Raw genomic sequence first — 23,250 nt, forward strand, 5'->3', positions numbered from 1 at the left:
TGGTATATATACAGACTTCAGTGTCATTGTGTAGGTGTGTAAATTCTCATTGCTATCATGGCACATTGTTGGCACCATGGTAATGAATGCTTAGTCTACCATTTTCATGGTATTTACTATAGTATATACTATGGTAATACAATGGTATTACCATGGTACTTTTTGCACGGGTAAAATGTACTGTGATTGGTGGTGTGCAGCGCCATGTGGTTGTTTATGGGAGTGTGTGAGTGTGTGTGTGTGTGAGTGTGTGAGAGTGTGTGTGTAAATGGCTCCTCCTGCCACTGAAAATCGAAATCGGAGCTCTCGGACCGTAGCTCCTGGACAGTAAAGCCTTTTCTGCGGAGCCTAGACCAAGCAGATTCTCAGTGCAATGCACTTTAGACTTTTATTTACATTTCCCGAGCTCAGCACAGTGTAAGGATACAGAGGAAAGGGCTGCAGCGGTGTGTGTTTTAACCAGAAACCCGTCAAATGAACTCCGTCAGAGCGACTAACCGCAGACCCCGGCGAGTGTCGAGGCCGCGCCCGGTACCGCCGGACAGAAACAACGCAGAAAGGGGTGAATATATCTATAACAAACACCAAGCTGGGCTTGATTCACACCAGTCCCTCTTCTTTTAGACGGCTTGTGTAGATTCCAGCAGCATTCGCGTGATGATGTTGTATTTTGAGGTTATTTGTTTTAATGTTCATTCGTCAGGAAACACCGAGGCTTCTGATCCCCCCGCAGGCCGCGCTTTGTTTAACGGGGCTTGATTTGCTCTCCTGTCTATTATAAACCTCATTTAACGTGTACATTTTGACAATGTTATTTTCAGAATGAACCAGTCGTGATTTAAAATCTGGCATGAATCTAAATGGTGGCACTGACGATTATACATTTGTGAGAAATGGCAGCGGTCAGTTGTTTAGCAGCCCTGTGATGGTTAGCATCTGCTGTTAGCAGCATAACAGCTAAGCCAACAAAATAATGCACAAACCTGAGTAAATACCACTATCACACCATTATTTATTAGATTATAACGTAAACTCTTTAATTCGGGCATTTGCAGTGAATACACCTAACATAACCAGAAGTACCATGGTAATACCATGTTTTTACCATGGTATTTCTGATGTATGTAAATACTGGTGTACATGAATGTGTTTTCTATCAGTACCGTAATATACTTCCATGCACCATGGCGTTTGCACTTGCACCATGGTAATTTCCATTACAAAGATGTACTGTGGCAATACCATGGTAGGCCTACAGTGTCAGTGATGGTGTGTCAAATGATAATACCATGGTACTTGATAATCCAGGGTTGTACCATTGTACGTGTCCAAGAAACTTTTGAGTTACCACAGTATGTCTAAAAACAATGGCAATCTGTGGGGCTTTTTGTAAGCAATCCATTATTTGGACGTTCCATGGTATTACCGGGGTGTTCTTTGAGTTTCATGTAAATATCATGGTATTTATTAAGTGTGCCATAGCCCATAGTATATATATTATACCATCAAAGCTCAATGATTCCATTACAGTACTCAATTTGTATCAGAGTTCAACACTACTGCTATATTTTGGATATTTACCATGGTCATTTGTTTTTGAACTAGTGTCATGGTTGTACCATGGTATTCTTTGAAGTATATGTAAACTATGAGTACCATGCACTTACAAAAAAGTACTGTGGCATTACCATATACATATAGGATACACAAAGTACTTCCAAGAACACCAAAGTTTATGTCCTAAAACATTGTATTACTTTTTTTGCGAGGGCTTCCTGCTTACTTTTTTCCCATGGTTTAATTAGTCAGCTGTGCTGGATGTTGTAAACTTGATGCCCTCATTAACATGTTTATTGTTGTTGGGGGTTGATTGGCTTGTTGATGAGTTGTAATGACTAGTTAACAGTTTTGTTTGACTGGCATGGCTCTGGTGTTGACAGTTGGGTCATGAACCTTTCTAATAAACAGTGTTGATCATATGCGTTTCATACATGTAGTCATTGATGGGTTATTTTATGGTTATTACAGATTAAATGCCATGGTTGTTTAACCATCCAAATGTTTTCAAAGGTTGTCCAAACTCTGATGCACCTCTAGTCCTTTTGGCCACCCAGTCCAGTAGCTGTAATAGTTTGGTAATTTGCTATGCAAATCTAACAGCAGGACACCTTGTTTTGGGATTCAGGCAATCAAACTGGAGAGCTGTTTGTACTAACCACATCTTAACTTCTAATTAGAGTCATGGGACTCGAGTGAGATTGAAATTGAAGGATGGTTTCAGCACATGAATGAATGGCTGCTGTCAGCTAATGGGAATTTTCTGTAATCAAGGTTGTAAGACAGGTGTTGCATTGAACACATGGTTTAAACGGCCTCCTTCATGCAGTTGTTGAGGTGGACAGCTACATTTTTAAGATGAGAATGTCGTTTCATATTTACAGTACAGAACAGTTGTCATATTTTCCCATTTAGTCAAGTGTTCCCTAAAATGTGGCAACTATTTGCAATCTGATTGTTTTTGTGACTATATAAATTCTCTAGGTAGGGTTGTCACAGTACCAAAATTTCAGTAGTCACTCTGTACCAATATCAGTAAAATTGTACCAATTGCAGGACTAGAACAATAAAGTACTTCCTTTTTTTCTTCAGTCTTGTCCAATCGTCGCAATTTCCGATTCGGTCGTGCATGTAAATACGGTTTTCAATCCAGGAGCTTTGCAGTGTACTTGGCATCATGAAAAACGAAACTGGTATTCAGATTGTGAATGGGTAATAAACAGAAGCACTGTTTAAAAGCACTTTAAAATCATTAAGGCTGTCAATCTCTAAAGCACAAGATCACTGAATTATGCACACTCTCAAAAACTTCCATTATAATGAAAACAGCTGTCTTAATTGTACAACGATTCTCTTATTTACATTGTGTTTACACTTTGTTGGTTATAATGAAAGGATTTGTGAGTGTGTGTGGCTATTTGTCAATCGAAACACTGCGGATACGGGCGAGCAGTTATGAACACTTATGAACACGACAAGCTAAATTGCATGTTAAGTGTTTTCTTTATTGGAAGAAAGTGGAAAACTATGCATGTTGCGTTCATATTCTTGGCTAATCTGCTATGCATTATAAAGCCATACACAGAATTCGATTAGATTAGAACTAAAACAGCAATTACAAGTATGAAATATAGCTGCGAGCAGCGATGAAGGGCCCAAGCCGGTGGCACCGCAACCCCGGTTCCTTAGTTACCTAAAAGCACCAGGGTGGCCATGCCACTGGCTTTGGCCCTTCATCGCGGATCACAGCTATATATATATATATATATATATATATATACTGTATATATACATATATATATGAAGCCGGTGGCACCGCCACCCTGGTGCCTTTAGGTTTATTGTGCACGACATGCAAAATGTAACCCTGCTTTGACTGATGCAAGCTCTACAGCACAGTTTATAGTAAGAAAGAATATAGTAAGAAAGAAAAGTAAGCTGTTACTCAGATGGTTTGGGAAACAAACATTCATCATGTCACATTGGTTTTAGTTACTTGTCCTCGAACAGAGCCCTAATCTGTTTATATTTCAGTTACACATTCTACATTGATTAAAAAAGAAAAATCAAATGTGTTTTTAATTCATACAGAAATAAAATATTTATAATTCAGCTGAGAATAAAGTTAGTTCAAATTTTAAGAAAAACAAATATATGATCTGAAATATAGCACATTCATTTTTAAATTCATTCAGGTTCAATTACCAAAAATACATTCTTAATTTAATTTAAAACAAATAATAAATCTAAAATATATGGGTTATATGCATATTTTGTAAAAAAAGAAAAAAAAAAAGAAAGAAAGATATATATCCAAAAACACAAGGCCTTAAACTTTAACAAGGATGCAACTCTTATCACTACAACAAACATAGTCACACACACAAGTCAAGTCACTTACATTTTAGATGCAATATTGACTTTTTAGATGCAATATTGACTTTTTTCTGTTTCAGCAGAGAAAATAGTTAAACAAAGATCACAGCGACCCATCGCGCATCTCAAAGCAATGTGTTTTCTCATTACTGAATGATTCAGCATTTTGAATCCATGACTCGTTCATTAAGACGGTCATCTGGCGACACCTTATGGTGATTTAGGGTTATGTTTAAAAGTATCGTTCTTTACAGCGATTTTTAATTGACTCCTGTTAAACCAATCTCGTAACATTATTGTGTAACCGATTTAATTTGATCAGCCTTACCTAGGGTAACAGCCCTATAGTGTCTTATTATTGTAAATTATTGAATTTATTGATCAAATTTACAAATGAAAAATGAAGCATACATTTATTAAGACTAGGCTGCCCTGCAGATATTAGGCTACAATATGGAGATTTAAATATATCATTTATCAAATAATCTGTTTATTTTTAGGTTACACATTACATTGTTTAAAAAATAAAAATCAAATGTGACCCGCTCTGGCGAAATGAGTCGGAAGTTGCAACCTTCCATTTTAAGATATGGGCCGATTATGTGGAAAAACCATGAAATAACAAAAAAAAAAATATATATTTTTTTTTTGCTAATTTCAAAGAACAGACATTCAAAAATAATCTCACAGGGTTTCGTAGTCGAGATAATTGAGTAAAGGTATTTAAATAACGATTAAAGTTGTCAAAGCTTTAAATTCGCTGAAATAAACATTGCTCTTCTCAACTCCCCTCGTCACCTCTGAGCATTTCCCGGGTATCCCCTGAAACGTTGAACTCACTGGAGGCTTCTAACCTAAACTGCGTGAGTATATTTATCTGCAAGAAGAATATAGCCTAGCCTATGTAAGGCTGTAACGATCGCGACACTCAGATCCACGAACCTGTGTCGCGGTGTGAGAAGACAGAATCACGACACCGACACGTCCCTTCAACTCCCGAAGTTATCCTTCACGTCCAGACCCAATGCTAGCTACAACATCTTTAAATTACTATTAGTATTATTTGAAGTTAACATTAGCCTATAAAATACGTAGACTTACACCACAAAACTTAAATTATTACTAATTTTTTTTTTTAAATTGGGCAATTTCAGCATCCAATTCCCAGATAATTAAATATTTTAATAAATTGGCCTATGTGAACCACACTGCACAAACCAAAAGTAATACTCACCGGATGAAGAAGGGTTGACTCTCTCCAGAACATAAAATCTTTATTTTATTTTCCGTGTTCGCATTTATGAGGAAAAACAATCCGAACGTGACCGTTCTCTGGAAGCAGCACTAAAACTTTCACATAGCTTAAACATGCAAGCACAAAGCCTTTCTTTAAAGTAAATTTCGTTTTAAAATAATTATCTTAATTTAAATCAATGTTTCATCAACCAATTACTAGGATTTAATAATAAGAAATAAATTGCAGACAATAGGCTAGGCCTAATCACGACGCGGAGACGCGCGGCACGTGAACTGAAGCTTGTCTCATGAACCGAAAGTCAGCGTATAAGGTATCCTCACAGACATATATATTGAAATGTCTACTTTTAAACACAACCATTCAAAATGAAAGAAAACAGACTGCTCTCTGCTTATGTGGGCTAATCCGTATGAAAACTGAATTTCTCTCTGACTCCTCTTTAATCTTTCTGATTTTAGAACATTTTTGTAAAAGTGACTTTTTAATTATTTATTTCAAAAAAATTAAAAATAAGTTGAGTTTCAGCCTCGTTAAATTGCATTTATATGTTAATCTATTTGGTCAAATTAAGCTATATAAAATAAATAGTTTATCCCTTAAAATGCTATGGATTTTGAAAGATATCAAAAAAAAAAAAAAAAAAACGGGCAAAAAAACTTTAAAAGCGATTTTCTTAGGTTTTCAATTGGAAAAAAAGGGCAGACGACCAGAATTCAAATCTGTATATCGTTACAACCATTCAAGGTATGACCAAGGTATCATTTGAAAGCTTACAGTGTCCTCTTTCCATTAATATCAAAATCTCAATTTTTAAATTTGGGTCACTGTGACTAATTTTGCTGGATCAGTTCGGTCACAAATGTGTTTTTTATTGTAGTATTATTTTATACAGAAATACATTATAATTATATATAATATACAAAATATAACCGTGGGCGCGATTAAACAGTGTTACAATAAAACTCAACATTGTGTTTTTTAAAAATAAATTCAAATAATACAAATCCCGAAATTGCGCTAATTTTAAAATTAAACTAAAACTCATGGCTGCACAAGCATTCATAACTGTGCGCGCCAACAGCGAGGAACCAGCAGAACAGAGTGAACGTTCATTCTGTTTAGTTCAATCCTACTTAATAGGAATTTATTTAAAATGCTCGCTCTACTCCACAACATTAATGTCTTGTGCGGATATCTGTATTTTGACTTTCGGTTTTAAGTAAGCGATTTAAAAGTTCCCGAGTCCCAGCGGAGTCACACGTTGATTAACCGGTGGGAATATACACAATAGGCCTACCTGATATTGAACACAAGAGGGCAGTATAGCACTACGTATGACTCAGATTATTTTTTCTTCTTCTGAATTTTAAAACCATTATGGCTGTTTTTGAACGTAAACATAATTCTTAAATGAAAAAAGGGAAAAACTGGTTTAATTATAATATTTGTATAATTTAATTTAGAAACAAATAATGTATAATTACATTTTTAGAAGATATGAGGCTTTTAGTGTTTACTGTTTACTTTTTTGACATTACTTTAATCTTTTGCCAAAGTTGCACATGCCTACTGGCTAATAAATGTGATGTATCTGTCGAGCTATCTGTATCTATCTGTTTCAAGCAATTTCAAGCATGCTAAGAGTCCCAAAAGTATCAAAAAAGAATGTTAAAGTTTGATTTGTTGCCACAGCAACAGTATCAAAGATATCAAGAATCCATTCACAGGTCTACATCTGCTGTATTTTTACATTATACAGATGAAGTTTGAAGCAAATCGGTTAAAAATAAGAGGGTGATATCAAAGCAGTTTGAAAGTGACACACTTCCTGCTGCCAGTTGGTGGCGCTATAACTCTGACTCACAATAGTCACATCCACGTGATCGTCCTCTTACAGCGAACACACTGCTGAAGTTTCATCAAGATCAGTTAATCTATGCTGAAGTTATGACACACTTCCTGTTTCACGTTTCTCGCCATAATTTTGTTTCCTCGCCACGGCCAAACCGTTCGAGATATCAAAAATCCCCTCGCAAACTTTCATCCTCAATGCCTTGACTTCATGCTGACCGAGTTTCGTGCCGTGTGTTTGAATTCTCTAGGAGGAGTATTGCACATTCCATTGCGAGCGTTTTACAAACAAACCTCAATAGCCGACTTCCTGTTTGGCTGGGGTAAAAAGTAAGAGCGTGAGGTATAGATGAAACGATGAGATCAACATGTGTACCGAGTTTCATATTATTACATGCAAGCGTGTTTGATTTATGGACCAAGTGTTCGGACCCCGTTCCAGGGGGCGCTGTCTAGCCCCCCTGCCACACCCAGGTACCATCTTCAGCCCGGCTCTGATGGCTGTGGGATCTGACCTGTGTGCAAAGTTTCAAGAGTTTTCAAACCCGTTAAGGGCCCCAAAAGCCGCTAAGAGTCTCAAAATCATAAAAAAAAGAATTTTAAAGTTTGATGCGTTGCCACGGCAACAGTATCAAAGATATCAAGAATCCATTCACAGGTCTTCTTCTGCTATGTATTTACATTATACAGATTAAGTTTGAAGCACATCGGGAAAAAATAAAAGGGTGAGTTCAAAGCATTTTGAAAGTGACACACTTCCTGCTACCAGTTGGTGGCGCTATAACTCTGACTCACAATAGTCACATCCATGTGATCGTCCTCTTACAGCGAACACACTGCTGAAGTTTCATCAAGATCAGTTAATGTATGCTGAAGTTATAACACACTTCCTGTTTCACGTTTCTCGCCATAATTTCGTTTCCTCGCCATGGCCAAACCGTTCGAGATATCAAAAATCCCCTCGCAAACTTTCATCGTCAATGCCTTGACTTCATGCTGACCGAGTTTCGTGCCGTGTGTTTGAATTCTCTAGGAGTAGTACTTCAAATTCCATTGCGAGTGTTTTATGAACAACCCTAAGTAACCGACTTCCTGTTGGGCTGGGGTAAAAAGTAATAGTATGAGGTATATATGAACGATGAGATCTATATGTGCACCGAGTTTCATATTATTACATGCAAGCGTGTTTGATTTATGGACCAAGTTTTCGGACCCCGTTCCAGGGGGCGCTGTCTAGCCCCCCTGCCACGCCCGGGTACCATCTTCAGCCCGGCCCTGATGGCCGCGGGTTCTGACCCGTGTGCTAAGTTTCAAGAGTTTTTGAGCATGTTAAGGGCCCCAAAAGTGCCCGAATAGTCGTATAAATAATAATAATAATAATAAATATAGCTGCGAGCAGCGATGGCGGGCCCAAGCCGGTGGCACCGCAACCCCGGTTCCTTTAGTTACCTAAATGCACCCGGGTGGCGGTGCCGAAGGCTTTGGCCCTTTTATGATTAAATGTTAAAACGGCTTGCCATACTCTGTCATTTCGACTAGTCACAATTATGTTACAGATATCTTAAATGATAATACAAACTATCCAAAATGTAATTACGAATAGACAGAAAGACGTTGTTGATATCTACAATGTTAATTCCGGACAGGCAAACTTAGCTTTTAAATGTTAAAAGGGCTTGCCATACAGGGACGTAGGCTCAGAGAGAGGCTCACCATATTCAGACCAAAATATCTGACTTCCTCTTGGTCCGAGCTAATGACTATGTATTAGAAAGTTGTACGGCTTGAGGAGTACAATGTATATACCGATTTTTGTAACTGTAGATAAAACTAACAACCAATGTAGTAGCACTTCTCTTTTTTTGATTGGCTGATGCGTAGCAGGGTCGACTGCTGAACTCCAGGCGAGACGCGCTTGATTCTCACGTGAGAGCGGCGCGGCCAGAGAAATTGCGTATATTAAATATATTATTAATAGTTTTTCCGCATGAGAAATACAATGTGTGACGGGAGTGTGAGACAAAAGACTGAAACGAGTGACTGTCATGCTCAATGCGTGACACACTATAAAAAAATATTTCACACTGACTCCACATTTAGGGGGCCACAAGGGGGTCCAAGCTTGTTGTCGCAGGGGCACTGGCCCCCCCAGGCCCCGCCTAGAACCGCCATTGCTCACACACACACACACACTTTCTCTCTCTCTCAAGAAGCAAAAACATGACTGCTAAAGGTTGTATCAGCGATGGCGGGGTAACATCACTTAACATCACGAGTGCTATTCCCTTAGGCCACGCCCCCTTGTCTCCCCAAAGTATTATAAGCAATCATGCGCATCCCGTGTGCAGAATGATGCACTTGAAGCAACACCAAGTCACAGCACGCAACGCTTCACATTGAAAAGAACATAGCGAAGGGATGGTATCTATAATCTATGCTTAGTAGGGCTGCACGATTTGGGAAAATGTCATATTGCCATTATTGAGCCAATATTGCAATTGCGATTTGCGACTCCGATATAATAAAATGGTTTCATGAGTCCAACTTGCTTGGTTCTAAAGTAAAATGCACACACAGATTAATGTTTATTTCTCAACTCAAACTAAAAACAACAACAACAATAAATGATTGATAACACCTATAATGATCAATAAACCATCAACCAAACCAACATTACAGTGATTCCATCAATTGAAAGCCATCAACTTTTTAAAAAATTATTACGCTTAAAAAAAATATATAACAGCTTTTAAATTAAGTGAACTTCAAACAATCCCCACATAAACCCATAATAAAAAACATATTTACCTGTGCCCTTCCTGTCTTAACAGGTACAGAAATTGAATAAAGTTATCAAACAGTCTGCGCTGCCTGAATCATAAATTATATATATAATAATCATTATTAAAGCTACAAAAGTTCTTTACTCAAGATCAGTGAGTAATTTTCTAATTTCCCTTTGTTCTTTTAACTTTACTGAAAGAACGCTTTATTCGCTGCTGGCCCTTTAAGAGCACCCGTTGCCGAGACGCGGATCTCACACGCGCCTCATAGCACAACTCTTTTCGTCCATAGACTTTTCTTATGTTATGAAGATACTAGACAAAATCACATTTTGGCATAATTGTGTGTGCTATTGTTCGTTCAAGCTCGAAAGAGAACTGTTTATTCTGGGCTGGCACACGGTCAGTGCATGCGCATTATGCGAGTCTCATCTATTCTAATCTAGGGCACTCACAGGCAGCTTTTCACTTCTTGTCGTGCAAAATGCGAAAAGGCATTTGAACCAATAAGAGGGGGATCTTGTAACACTAGTCAAAGGATGACAAAAAAGAAGAGATGCTGCGCTAATAGCCCTACTTTGTTTATTTCATATAAAATCGCGGCATTTTGCGTTATATAATTGCATAGGTTTGAGATCGCTATTACGACTGCGATATAATTAATCGTGCAGCACTAATGCTTAGTGTATTCTAAAGGGCAATAAACTCCACTCCAGCAAGATAGTCATTTTATGCAAATCATAGACCTTTATGCCTTATCTACAAATAAAGTATAATATTGGGAACACTGATCTTGAAGAGAGTGTCGTCGTGTTACTGTCGCAACCGAACGCGACGCGCTAATGCTGATGCATGGAGAATGACTGAGGCGAGATGACTTTCCGTTAACTTTAACTTAGAGACTAAAATATTAATTTTACCACACATTAAGCTATTGAATGACTTTAGAAGTCTTGGAATATAGTGTGAAAACTTGATTGTGCTTTACAGTTTTTTATGCCTTTAGTGGGGCTTAACAAAATAACACAATATGCAGAATGTCGGACGTCACTTATAGGCTAAACTGTTTTTATAGATAAAACTATTTACATTCGGCAGTCATGAAAACAAATCTCAGATAACGGTTGACTAGGTAACAATGTGTAATTTTGCGCCGGAGTTCTCCTTTAACTTACATTAGCTAGCTAACTACGAACGAGCTAACCAGATAACATTAACAAATTGACAAGCACTTACTGGGCACAGTGGGCAGAATGGCTCTTCAAATGACGGACGAAATTGGAGGTTGTCATCTGACTGTCCGCGATCTTAACGTTGCATGTCTTGCAAAGCGCTGTTCTTTTGCCATCTTGTTGTAAGAAATTCTTGAATCCAAAAGCGACGACGACCCTCGTTATCCCTCCGGCTGACATGTTGATGTGATCTGATGTAAGTGGGCGTGGTGTGCGCGTAAGGTATGAGAGGGCATGACTGATGATCTCGTGATCCAGTCATGACAGCGCTATTCTCAGCCTGCGCTCCAGCTGGATCAACTTTATTTTTTTTACATAATTTATATATTTTAAATTCAAACTGAAAACATGATGTGATTAACACTCAAGTCATATTATTACATGCAAGTGTGTTTGATTTATGGACCAAATTTTCAGATCAAGTTTATGGACCAAGTTAATTTAATTAATAAACTAATTATATAAAACTATTAATGCACTACAATTAAACTGGTTATATGCCTTTACTTATAAAAAATAAAAAACTTATTTAAAAAAATACCAGGCTTAAGGCATTTATTTTTTATGCAGGCCATACACACAGGAGTGAAATGGTTAAGACCCCTCCCCCTACAAACACACACACATACACAGACAGGCAAAGACAGAGATGTAGGCTCAGATTAAGCAAGACCACATTCAAACAAACATATCTGACTTTCTGTGGGTCCTAGCTAATGAGTGTCAATTAGAAAGTTGTCCGGCTCGAGGAGTACAATATACATACCGATTTTTGTAACTGTAGATAAAACTAACAACCCTACTTTTGTCAAAAGGTGGCGCTACTGAGCCCTCACCACGCCCGTTTCTGAAACATTGCACGTGTCTACTGGCTAATAAATGTGATGTGTCTGTCGAGTTTCATGCATTTTGAAGCATGCTAAGGGTCTCAAAAGCATCCTAAAAGCATCCTAAAAGAAGGGTAAAGTTTGATGCGTCGCCACGGCAACATCTTCAAAGATATCAAGAATCCATTCACAGGTCTACATCTGCCGTATGTTTACATTATACATATGAAGTTTGAAGCAAATCGGGTAAAAATAAAAGGGTGATATCAAAGCATTTTGAAAGTGACACACTTCCTGCTGCCAGTTGGTGGCGCTATAACTTTGACTCACAATAGTCACATCCATGTGATCGTCCTCTTACAGCGAACATACTGCTGAAGTTTCATCAAGATCAGTTAATGTATGCTGAAGTTATAACAAACTTCATGTTTCACGTTTCTCGCCATGATTTCGTTTCCTCGCCACGGCCAAACCGTTCGAGATATCAAAAATCCCCACACAAGCTTTCATCCTCAATGTCTTCACTTTACGCTGACCGAGTATCGTCGAATTTGGATCAAAGCTCTAGGAGGAGTATTTCAAATAACATTGCGAGCGTTTTACAAACAAACCTCAATAGCCGACTTCCTGTTGGGCTGGGGTAAAAAGTAAAAGCGCGAGGTATAGATGAAACGATGAGATCAACATGTGTACCGAGTTTCATATTATTACATGCAAGCGTGTTTGAGTTATGGACCAAGTGTTCGGACCCCATTCCAGGGGGCGCTGACGAGCCCCCCTGCCACGCCCAGGTACCATCTTCAGCCCGGCTCTGATGGCCGCGGGTTCTGACCCGTGTGCAAAGTTTCAAGAGTTTTCGAGCATGTTAAGGGCCCCAAAAGTGCCCGAATAGTCGTAAGAAAAATAATAATAATAATAATAATAATAATAATAATAATAATAGAAAAGAATAATCCTAAGGAAAACAATAGGGCCTTCGCCCTTTCAGGGCTTGGGCCCTAATAAATGCAATATAACAAAGTTACAAATAAAGTTATGTCTTACTATTCATTTTTGGGTACAGAAATGTAATTAAATGTAAAAATTCTGTTCACTTTATACATTTATTATAGATTAATCTTTGTTAAAGCTGTGTTTTCTTGATTGATTAACATTAATGACTGATAACATCAGGTATTTATAGGCTGCTGTCACTTTAAGACCGAATGCACGGACCCAATATAATGATAATGGCTTTGCGAACCATCAATTGATCACAAGCATGCCGAACCGTGGGGCCTGGTCCGTACGAATCACGGATCAACAACGATCCGTTTGACCCCTAAAGTTATTTTTAAGCATTAATATTATAGTAATGTACCAGCAGGGTTCCCTGTATAGTTTACAGCATTTTAGAGGGATTTTTTTTCCATTGAGAAAATTTGCCTTGTACTTTACTTTACTTGTATATATCCAAAAGAATCAATATTGAATTGAACCGAAATCAGAATTAGAGCCAGACCGATATATCGGTAGGCCGATATTAGGCATTTTCCATACTATCGGTATCGGCAGTTATAATGGCCGATAAATTAATATTTAAAAGATAATATAAAAACGGACGAAACACGCTTGAACCATGTCATGAGTGTTGGAGTTGTATAGTTTGTCCACCAGAGGGCACTCTACACCGTTCCTGTCGGCAAGCTAAACACTCATTGACTAGCTAACCATAGCTAGCTAATGCCAATATCATCAGTCTGTTCTGTTGTGACAATAAAAGAAACAAGTTTCTTTTTAAAATGCATTATCATATTATTTTAGTTAAAATTTATAAATAACTAAAAATTTTAAAGGAAATCTGTTAATGTTTTGTTGCGCGTTTCTGAAATAAAAAAATAAAAAATATCGGCCGATATATCGGATTTTAAAACCAAAAAATATTTGTATCGGTATCGGCCTTCAAAATCCTTTATCGGTCGGGCTCTAATCAGAATTGACAAATCTCAAGGTTGTGGATTGAAATCAAATCAAATTGTAAAATTTGTGGCAATATCCAGCCATAATAATATAATTTTATTAAACAATTTTTTGCAGACCTAGTTTGTCCTACGTTTGCCCATTTTCCTCCACATTAGCAGAATCTCCTATAAATGTGGCAACAGTTGGCATTATATATAATGTAGCTTAGTCCTAATGTCCCATAATTCCCATATCTTATCACCATAATCCGAAACACTGAGATGATCAACAGAAGGCCTTCTCATAGCAGGTGCTTCAGCTTCCAGAAAACTAAATTTACTGTCGTGGTAATATAATACTCCAGGATGTATGCTTTCTTTTTGTCAGATGTGTTTATTGCATTGGTGGTGTGCTGCAGTTCGCCCCGGACACATCTTCAGGGTTTGTAAATTATAGGATTGATGCAACAGGAAGTGTTACGGTAGTTTTATGTGGTCGGCTCCACTGGGGCACCTCAAGGTAATGTTTGGAAATAAGCTGGAGTGTATCTTTCTTACGAAAACTGGGTCAAACTGCAGAGCTTTCAAACAGGATGGGCCAGATTGGACTGAGAGTTACACGTAACTTAGAGGGTGTGTGTGGTGTTTAGCGACAGCAAGGTTTACAAGTCGAGTTTTTGCTTAAATTTGGGGCATGAAGTTCACACCAGGGGCTTGGTAACTACCAGTTAGATGTTTCTTCTGTTTCCCAGTGGTAATCTTATGTATTTATACTATTGTGCACTAGCAAGATCATGGGTTTGATTCCTAGGGAATGCATGAATACAATTTATAACTGCAAAGCAATGCAATGCAAGTCTCTTTGGATCTGCCAAATGCATAAATGATGTAAATGTTTCTCAATAATGTTAATTTCCACACAAACTTGTAGTAAAAATTAGTTTGCTGATGAACTAATGCTGTAATGGACCAGTGAATCTCACAAGCTTCATTCAGTCAAATCACTTGAGCTGATAACATCTAAACCCCATTCTACATCTATTCATGCGTGTCCTGTAGGGGGTCATGTATGTCTTTGAAGTTTAGTGGCTATAGTCTGAAAAGAATATTAATGAAAGGTGGGGCAATCCAGTATTGTGATTCAGACATTACATATTGTTTAAACGCTATTATTCAGTGAAGCTTAACATGCTGTCGGTCAGGCGTACTCCCAGTGTGAGACTTTCTCAAGAAATAGAAGCTCTTTTAGTGTGTCGTTTAAGTGGGATTTACTAGGTTTCTCTTTTTTTTCTTCTTCTGTTTTTGGATGAATGGGTTTAAATGATAATATGTTGCAAAAATATTTTGGTAAAATTCAAATTTGCATTCGAATTGGCCAAAATTTGGCTAGCTTTGTGTGAGATTTTATGTCTAGTCTTATAACCTGTGCATTATTTTTTTTCCGCACTTTTTCAGCACTGATTATGTGAAGTTGCCTACACTATGTAACATTTGGCCTTTACGTGGTTAAAAAAAAACTGCATGCATTTTACTCAAGAATATTGTTTTGGTTGTGCTTCGGCTCTGCGTGAGTGTGCGGATTAATAAGGTTCTTCTTACTAGATGTCGACCGATTCATCGGGTTTGCCGATATATTGGTACCGATAGTTAGGGCTGGGCGATATGGCCAAAAAAAATTATCGCGATAATTTTTTTATATCAGTCGATATCGATAATTATCACGATATATGTCAAATCTTTATTTCTTTCAAGTTTAAAGGCAGATTTTTGCTCCTAAGTGAAAGTTGTATTAACCAGAGCGTAAATTGTGGTTTTAAACTACTCTTCATTGTCAGAACATATCATGACAAACAGTTGCCAAACAGGTGAACATTTATGAGGTAGAACATTCAAACATTTTTCCTTAAAATAAATATCTCAATAGAAAAATATTTCTTCAGCACAGTTTGCAGTGCAGGCTGCAATATTAAAATTATATGAAATTTTTTTAAATATGTTTTATCTCAAAATGCATATTTGATAGTGAGTTGACAATAAATCTGCATCCTAACTCAAGCTAATACTAAGCTAATGTTAAATTTATGTTCATTAACAAAAACAGTAACATCTGTTTTTTGGGGTTTTTTTTTTTTTAATGTAACGACCACATTTTTATTTGGTAAAATGTAATATTCTGACTGAGTTGTATTAAAATTAACCATTGGTCATCCAGTCTCATGCATTTAGATGATAACCACAGATAAAACCAGGAATAGCCTATAACTTAGCACCTCACTATCATGGCAAAATGTAACTTTATGGTTTCTGTGGTATTTGTATGAAAACAGTGGCCTAACAGTTAAATACATTATTAAATGATGTACTTATATTCCATAAGACATTTAATGAATTGTCTACATTAAAAATATTATACCATTAAATATGTATATCCCACATTCATGGTGCAGTTAATATTACTTGGCTAACCTTACAGTAAATCCATGGTAGGCTAAATGGATTCAGTATCAATTTAGATTCTGACTGGATCGTTGCACGCAGTGTTTCTCCTTTTTGTCAGCGGTGTTTTATCTGCCCTAAACTGGTTTAAACTTGACATCTGTGTTCTTCGCTGAACTCAAGCGCTTCTCGCTGGATGTCTTGAGCGAGATGATCAAAGCAATCGCGTCTGCTCTAGCGAGCTCGCGCTGCGCTCACTGCCGTTTGGACTTTGAGCCGAGCGGATAAATGCTCCGTGTGGCGTGCGCGGTTCAAATGAGTTTCGTTCCGCTTTTGGCGCATTAACATTATCGAACATTTATCGACCTCTTGATATCGTTATATCGAGAAAAATTATATCGCGATAATTATCGTTATCGTTTTATCGCCCAGCCCTACCGATAGTGGAACTATTGTTATCGGCAAAACCATACGATAGTTTTTCCGGGTTGCGTCTGTTGCTGGAACGGCTGAGAAGACTAGCTATGGTGTCATTACACAGTATCAGAGCGCTGAGAAGAGACTTCTGGCATTACACAGAGCGAGAGCGGCCTCTAGAGGACATTTAATAACTATCACTGGCACCGCGTTTTGGTTATTGTAACGTGAGGCTGTTGTAACATGCAGCACGGAGAGCGCTGACACTTCTGATACGCATTTAAAACACTGACAGCGAAACGGTTTGAATACACAACACTACAGTCCATGTTGCCATTTCATTATAAAGTAATTAATTTGTTGAGATGCTGCTTTAGCAGAGACAGAAAAGCTCTAAGTAGTCATGAAGTGCTTAAAACAATTTGACAAATACACGTAAACCTGACCCAAATGTTTAATAATGCAAATGTTACCATCTATTTGCATTAGTTTATATCCAACTGGTCACTTTTATGCATTCATAAGAAACGAACAAATCAGAATGGCATTAGATTCTATTCTTTTTTGTCAAAGGTTTAATAGACAGACGAAATGCAAGAAGATCGCGATGGTGTTTGAATCGAGTTACTAGTATCGGAAATGCCGCCGATACTAATAAAAATTCTGGCATGTATTGTAAAAATGTATTTTCAACATTAAAATTTACATAGTGCACCTTTAATACATTTAAATGTGGGAAATCTGAATAATTTCTTTAGCTCTTTTGCATAAAACTCTTACATGTGCATTATTACATTGTAGTCTCTTAATTAACTTTACAGTCTAATGATAAAAAGGCTGTTTTAAACTTCTTAGACGCTTGCAGGACACTGCTCAGTATGAGTTGCATAATATTACGCGCTTCTTTCAATAATAACATTTCCACAATTAGAAAAAAAGGAAAATTCTGGATCACCTTTGTTTGGAGACAACATGCTGTCTGTTGTGTTGAACTAGTTGGTGGGACACCGTGTTTGTAGTGGTTACTGGACTAGTAGCCCTGGAGAGCCCCCGGTGCAACCAGAGCAACAGCGCTGCGTTTGCAGGATTCTCACTCACGGATGATCCTCCGTGCTGAATGGCATTCAACTCACCTGAAGGTAAACTAGACTTACTACAGATTATAATGCTTTATTAATAAAAACCTCCCCTCCCCACACACACAACATGCTTGGTAGTATAATAAAGAGCGTGTCGTGTTACAGCTGAGCATGTGTTTGGCGGCAGTCTTGTGGTAATATTGATGCTAATTTGAAATGTGGCGTTTGGATGACTGTGACTTTTACCTTTAACCACACTGAATTTAAATCAGCAGTTTCAATCTCTTGAGATGTATATTAGTATCGCTTTAAAGGAGTAGTTCACTTTAGAAAAAAAAACTTTTGCTGATATTTTACTCACCCCCATGTCATTCAAGATGTCCATGTCTTTCTTTCTTTAGTCGAAAAGAAATTAAGTTTTTGATGAAAATATTCCAGGATTTTTCTCCATATAATGGACTTCAATGGGAACCAAACGGTTCAAGGTCCAAAAGACAGTTTCAGTGCAAACTGCAAACTGTTCGAAACGATCGCTCATGTAACAACAAAACAAAGAACAAAGTTTAAGTTTTATAAGCACAAATGGACGCCTTGCTCTGTTCTGTGATGCGTTCGTGACTCTCCTGTTCGAACTCGTTCATTAAAGTGAACAAATCTTGAATGAACCAAATGACACGAAAAAAGATTTGTTCATTTTGATGAACAAGTTCAAACAGGAGAGTCACGAACGCACATCACAGAACAGAGTAAGGCGACCATTTGAGCTTATAAAACGTAATATTTATTTTTGAAATGAGCAATGGTTTCGCTAGATAAGACCCTTATTCATCGTCTGGTGTCATTTAAAGCCCTTTGAAGCTGCACTGAAACTCTCATTTGGACCTTGAACTGTTTGGACCCCATTGAAGTCCATTATATGGTGAAAAATCCTGGAATGTTTTCATCAAAAACCTTAATTTCTTTTCGACTGAAGAAAGAAAGACATGGACATCTTGGATGACATGGGGGTGAGTAAATTATCAGCAAAAGTTTTTTTTAAAAGTGAACTACTCCTTTAAGTGTCCATTCTTGCTCTACCTGAACCTATTTGTTGTGTATTTTCATTTATATAGTCTCATAGTGTATGGATACTGCCAGAGCTGTCTTGATTGGCTCTAGGGTTGTTCGCTACAGATTTGAGATGTCAGATTGTCTTGATGTTATTGATGAGAATGATGCTAAATTTGAGTGAAACGCTTTGCACCTCAATCTTTAACCTTTGTCCCGACTCCTGACGCTCATCTCAGTGTATTGAGTTACAAATGTGGCTCGCTGTTGTATTTGTTTGCTAATAGCTGATAGTTAAACAGCATGTTTATTGTCTAAATGCACTTAGAGCTGAAAACTGAACTTGGCAATCGACAGTGCAAATTTAGAAATGCATTATGTGGTGATGTGATGCAAATCTGTGCTAACAGACTTTGCCACTGAGGTTGTTGTATGTTCTGGGTGGTAATTCACTGTGTTACTATTCGCTTAGAAATCAGTGACGGTCATCATGAACAAAATGTCAGTTAAATAAACTGTATAATCGACATTACAAGTTTCGTTTTACAAGCAGTTGTTTTGCAGTTTCATTTGACTTTACTCGTTTTTGTACAGTGTACAAGTCAATGCTAGAAATGAAGAATTAACAACAGACACGCCTGTGGAGATGCTGTCCTGTATATGACCTGGTTACCATAGCAATGACCATTGAGAATATTACTGCAATATTGTGCTGTTGCGAGTGAGAGTATTGTCAGATGTGGCCTTTAGAGATCCCATCAATTATGAAGCCTTATCTGAGCATTTGGACAATTAAAGGACTAGTTCACCCAAAAATACTGCACCAAAACTCTGACTTTCGTGCTTTTGGGGGGAACAGAAAGAGATCTTTATTAAGCCCTATTTGGACTGGACTAGTTTAACGTGGAGAGGTGGGGTAAAGTAATTAGTAGGCTATACAGTGCACCCACATATATTATGTAAACACAAACTTTTATTTTGGATGCGATTAACCGTTTGACAGCCCTAAAAAAGAAAAAAAAATATATATATATTAGGGATGCACGATATATCGGCCACCATATCGGTGTCGGCCGATATATGTTCGTTTTTAATGTTATCGTTATCGGCCTGGTAAGAAAATGTGGCCGATATATTAAAGGACAACTCCGGCGCAAAATGAACCTTTGGTCTAATTACACATTGTTACCTAGTCAACCGTTATCTGAGATTTTTTTTCATGATTGCCGAATGTAAATAGTTTTATCTATAAAAACAGTTTAGCCTATAACGCTAGTATAATGCTAGTCTATAGGGCATAGAGTAATGACAAATAAAAAGCGCTTTTTATTACCACTAACAAGGCTCAAAATAGCCCCACAGTAACACGGTAGCACAATAAGGATCCATACATTCAAACCGAAGCATTGAGAACTTTGTCAGTGTCCATACCGTTTAATAAGAAGATATTTTATACACACAGTCAACTTCACGAATACAGGAAGAAGCCATCTTTGAAAAATAGTCTCTACCAGTCGATCTACGAACGCCGATCCAAGTGCGCTGGTGAGATGTGAATAAAGTGATAATGTGAGCGCGAACAGTAGGCAACATGTACATCTTAAAGAGAAGAAAATGGTTCGTGTTTGTGTTTCTTCCGGAAACAATGGACCATATAAGATTCTGCACAGTTCAGCGCACTTGGATCAGCGTTCGTTGATCGACTGGTAGAGACTATATTTTAAAGATGGCTTCTTCCTGTATTCGTGAAGTTGACTGTGTGTATAAAATATCTTCTTATTAAACTGTATGGACACTGACAAAGTTCTCAATGCTTCGTTTTGCATACAGGGATCCTTATTGTGCTACCGTGTTAGTGTGGGGCTATTTTGAGCCTTGTTAGTGGTAATAAAAAGCGAATTTTATTTGTCATTACTCTATGCCCTATAGACTAGCGTTATACTAGCATTATAGGCTAAACTGTTTTAATAGATAAAACTATTTAGATTCGGCAATCATGAAAAAAAATCTCAGATAACGGTTGACTAGGTAACAATGTGTAATTAGACCAAAGGTTCATTTTGCGCCGGAGTTGTCCTTTAAAGCCGATAAATAATGTATTATTCCCTTCAGCTGAGACACGTGTTGAGAACTGTTTATGTTTTTGAATTTCTTGAAATATGATTGAAATCTCTTCAAAATATGAAAATACAGATTGGTACAACATGTGCAATGCAAATCTGTCATATCGGCTACATAACACTAAAATGAGAACATCATTATAATTGTGCGCTTGGGAAATGGTTTAATTGTGAGACTTGTTTTTGTAATAAGGCTCTCAAAATTATACAAAAATTTGGATTTAAATTTAATTTATCTACCGATATATCGGTTATCGGCTTTCAAATATAAAGAATTATCGGTATCGGCCAAAATTTTCATATCGGTGCATCCCTAATATATATATATATATATATATATATATATTAGGGATGCACCGATATGAAAATTTTGGTATGAAAATTTCGACCGATATATCGGTTATCGGCTTTCAAATTTAAAGAATTATCGGTATCGGCCAAAATTTTCATATCGGTGCATCCCTAATATATATATATATATATATATATATATATTAGGGATGCACCGATATGAAAATTTTGGTATGAAAATTTCGACCGATATATCGGTTATCGGCTTTCAAATTTAAAGAATTATCGGTATCGGCCAAAATTTTCATATCGGTGCATCCCTAATATATATGAAAATTTTGGCCGATAACGATAATTCTTTATATTTGAAAGCCGATAACCGATATATCGGTCGATATATATATATATATATAGTTTGTAAAAATGCACAACATGTGGCTTGTAAACTTCAGGTAATCAATGGTTTCTACTGATCAGTGGTGCTTCTCAGAAACATGACAAAGCTGGCAAATGGTGTATGTGCCATGTTACACGTCATATGATTGATCATCAGCACAAAATTTGGTCCTCATAGCATTTTTCCTCCTAACCAAGAAGGTAGCAGCATAAGATGCTGTTTAAATGTGAAGTACATCTCCACTAGGGGTGGCACGGTTCACGAAACCAACGGTTCGGTTTGTATCACGGTTTTAGTGTCACGGTTTTCGGTTCTGTACGGTTCTTGTTATTTTTTTCTTTTAATCTTTAACCGAGACAAGCGAACCGAACGGTTCGGGTGTTTTTTCATGTACCGTGCCACCCCTAATCTCCACATTTCTTTGAGTCGGCCAGACTTAAAAAATATTTAGATCACCATATTTATTTTAGTAACTTGGCAAATATCGCTGTGTGATGATAATGTTGCCGAAATAAAACCGTGGCTTTTGTGTTCTATTAGCATTCTCTGACATGAATCTGACGTTTCTATTTGAGGTGGCGTTTGAGTCGCTGGAGTCTGGTGAGGAAATACGGTGTGTGTTCGGACGGCGCTTGTCTCTGGTTTCATGTCATCAAAGGGATGCCACACGGCTAACCCCCCCCCCCGGACGGGTGTTATTGTCGGCCCGTTCAACTTCAGTCTCTCGTGACCCGCGTGCGGCGTCACCTGCTCCGCTTGCTACAGCTGCCGAGGAGATCAGCCTTGTGTTTTTCCTTGTGCCTCGGGTCACGGCCTCTCTGCTGCTTTCCTTCACTGTTTCCAACTGTTTTGGCACAGTCTTACAAGCGTGTCGTACAGTGCCTTGATATAATAATAATATATGTTTAATTTATATAGCGGCTTTCCCAAGTTCAAGGATGCTTCACGATAACAGTAAAGAACAAACAATCAGTTCATACATAGATGGACAATAGACATTTGCCCAGTTCAAGAAATGAGCAATATGATTTCATTATGTCATTAAGTCCAAGTTGTTCCACCTTTTGCTGATCTGAGCGTTTATCTCTGGAAGTGCATCAGGACGAGGACTGCCGTGTCCTTAATCTTTCATTCGGCTTAAATTATTAAAGTTGCTATTGGATGGTGATGGCGCAGTGGATAGGACACATGCCTTTGGTGTGAGAGACCCGGGTTCGAATTAGGGGTGGGCGATATGGAAAAAATATCATATCACGATTTTTTTAGGAAAATCACGATCACGATTTTTTATCACGATTCTTTTTCAAGTTGGTTTTAATATTTTGCAAGTGGCTGTTCATTACAGCCAAACTTATGTCCCTATGTTAAAAACAAAGCCTTGGGTATCAAAGGCATACATTTAGGCCATTGGCGAAGATAAAAATCTTTGTCATTATTTTCTTTGTTATTAAAAAAATAAGACAAGATAAACATTACACAAATTAATATTTATATTAAATAAATAGTGCTTTATTTTTTCTGATGCAGTAGGTGTATTTAGCAGTAGCATTGAAGTAATTAAATGGACAAATATGAAATTAAAACACTACATAGACTTCACTGTATAAATTATTGATTCTTATTAAAGCTATATTAAAGT

The 23,250-nt window shown here is 37.5% G+C and overlaps 1 protein-coding gene across 2 annotated transcripts in view; it reads left to right on the forward strand.

Moving 5' to 3' along the window:
* The first annotated feature begins 237 nt into the window (after window positions 1-237).
* fbxo11a (F-box protein 11a) overlaps window positions 238-23,250 on the forward strand; it is a 44,083-nt gene continuing 21,070 nt past the window's right edge. The window contains exons 1-2 of one of the 2 annotated variants that reach the window (XM_039658393.2): window positions 252-562; window positions 17,674-17,816. In XM_039658393.2, coding sequence (XP_039514327.1) covers window positions 17,795-17,816 — 22 coding nt within the window. In that variant the 5' untranslated portion in view covers window positions 252-562; window positions 17,674-17,794. Of the gene's footprint in view, window positions 563-17,673; window positions 17,817-23,250 lie in introns of both variants that reach the window. The other variant, XM_039658392.2, reaches the window with a different exon arrangement.

This window comes from Pimephales promelas, chromosome 11 (genome assembly GCF_988280905.1).
Source record: "Pimephales promelas chromosome 11, fPimPro1.hap1.1, whole genome shotgun sequence".
Classification (NCBI taxonomy): domain Eukaryota; kingdom Metazoa; phylum Chordata; class Actinopteri; order Cypriniformes; family Leuciscidae; genus Pimephales; species Pimephales promelas.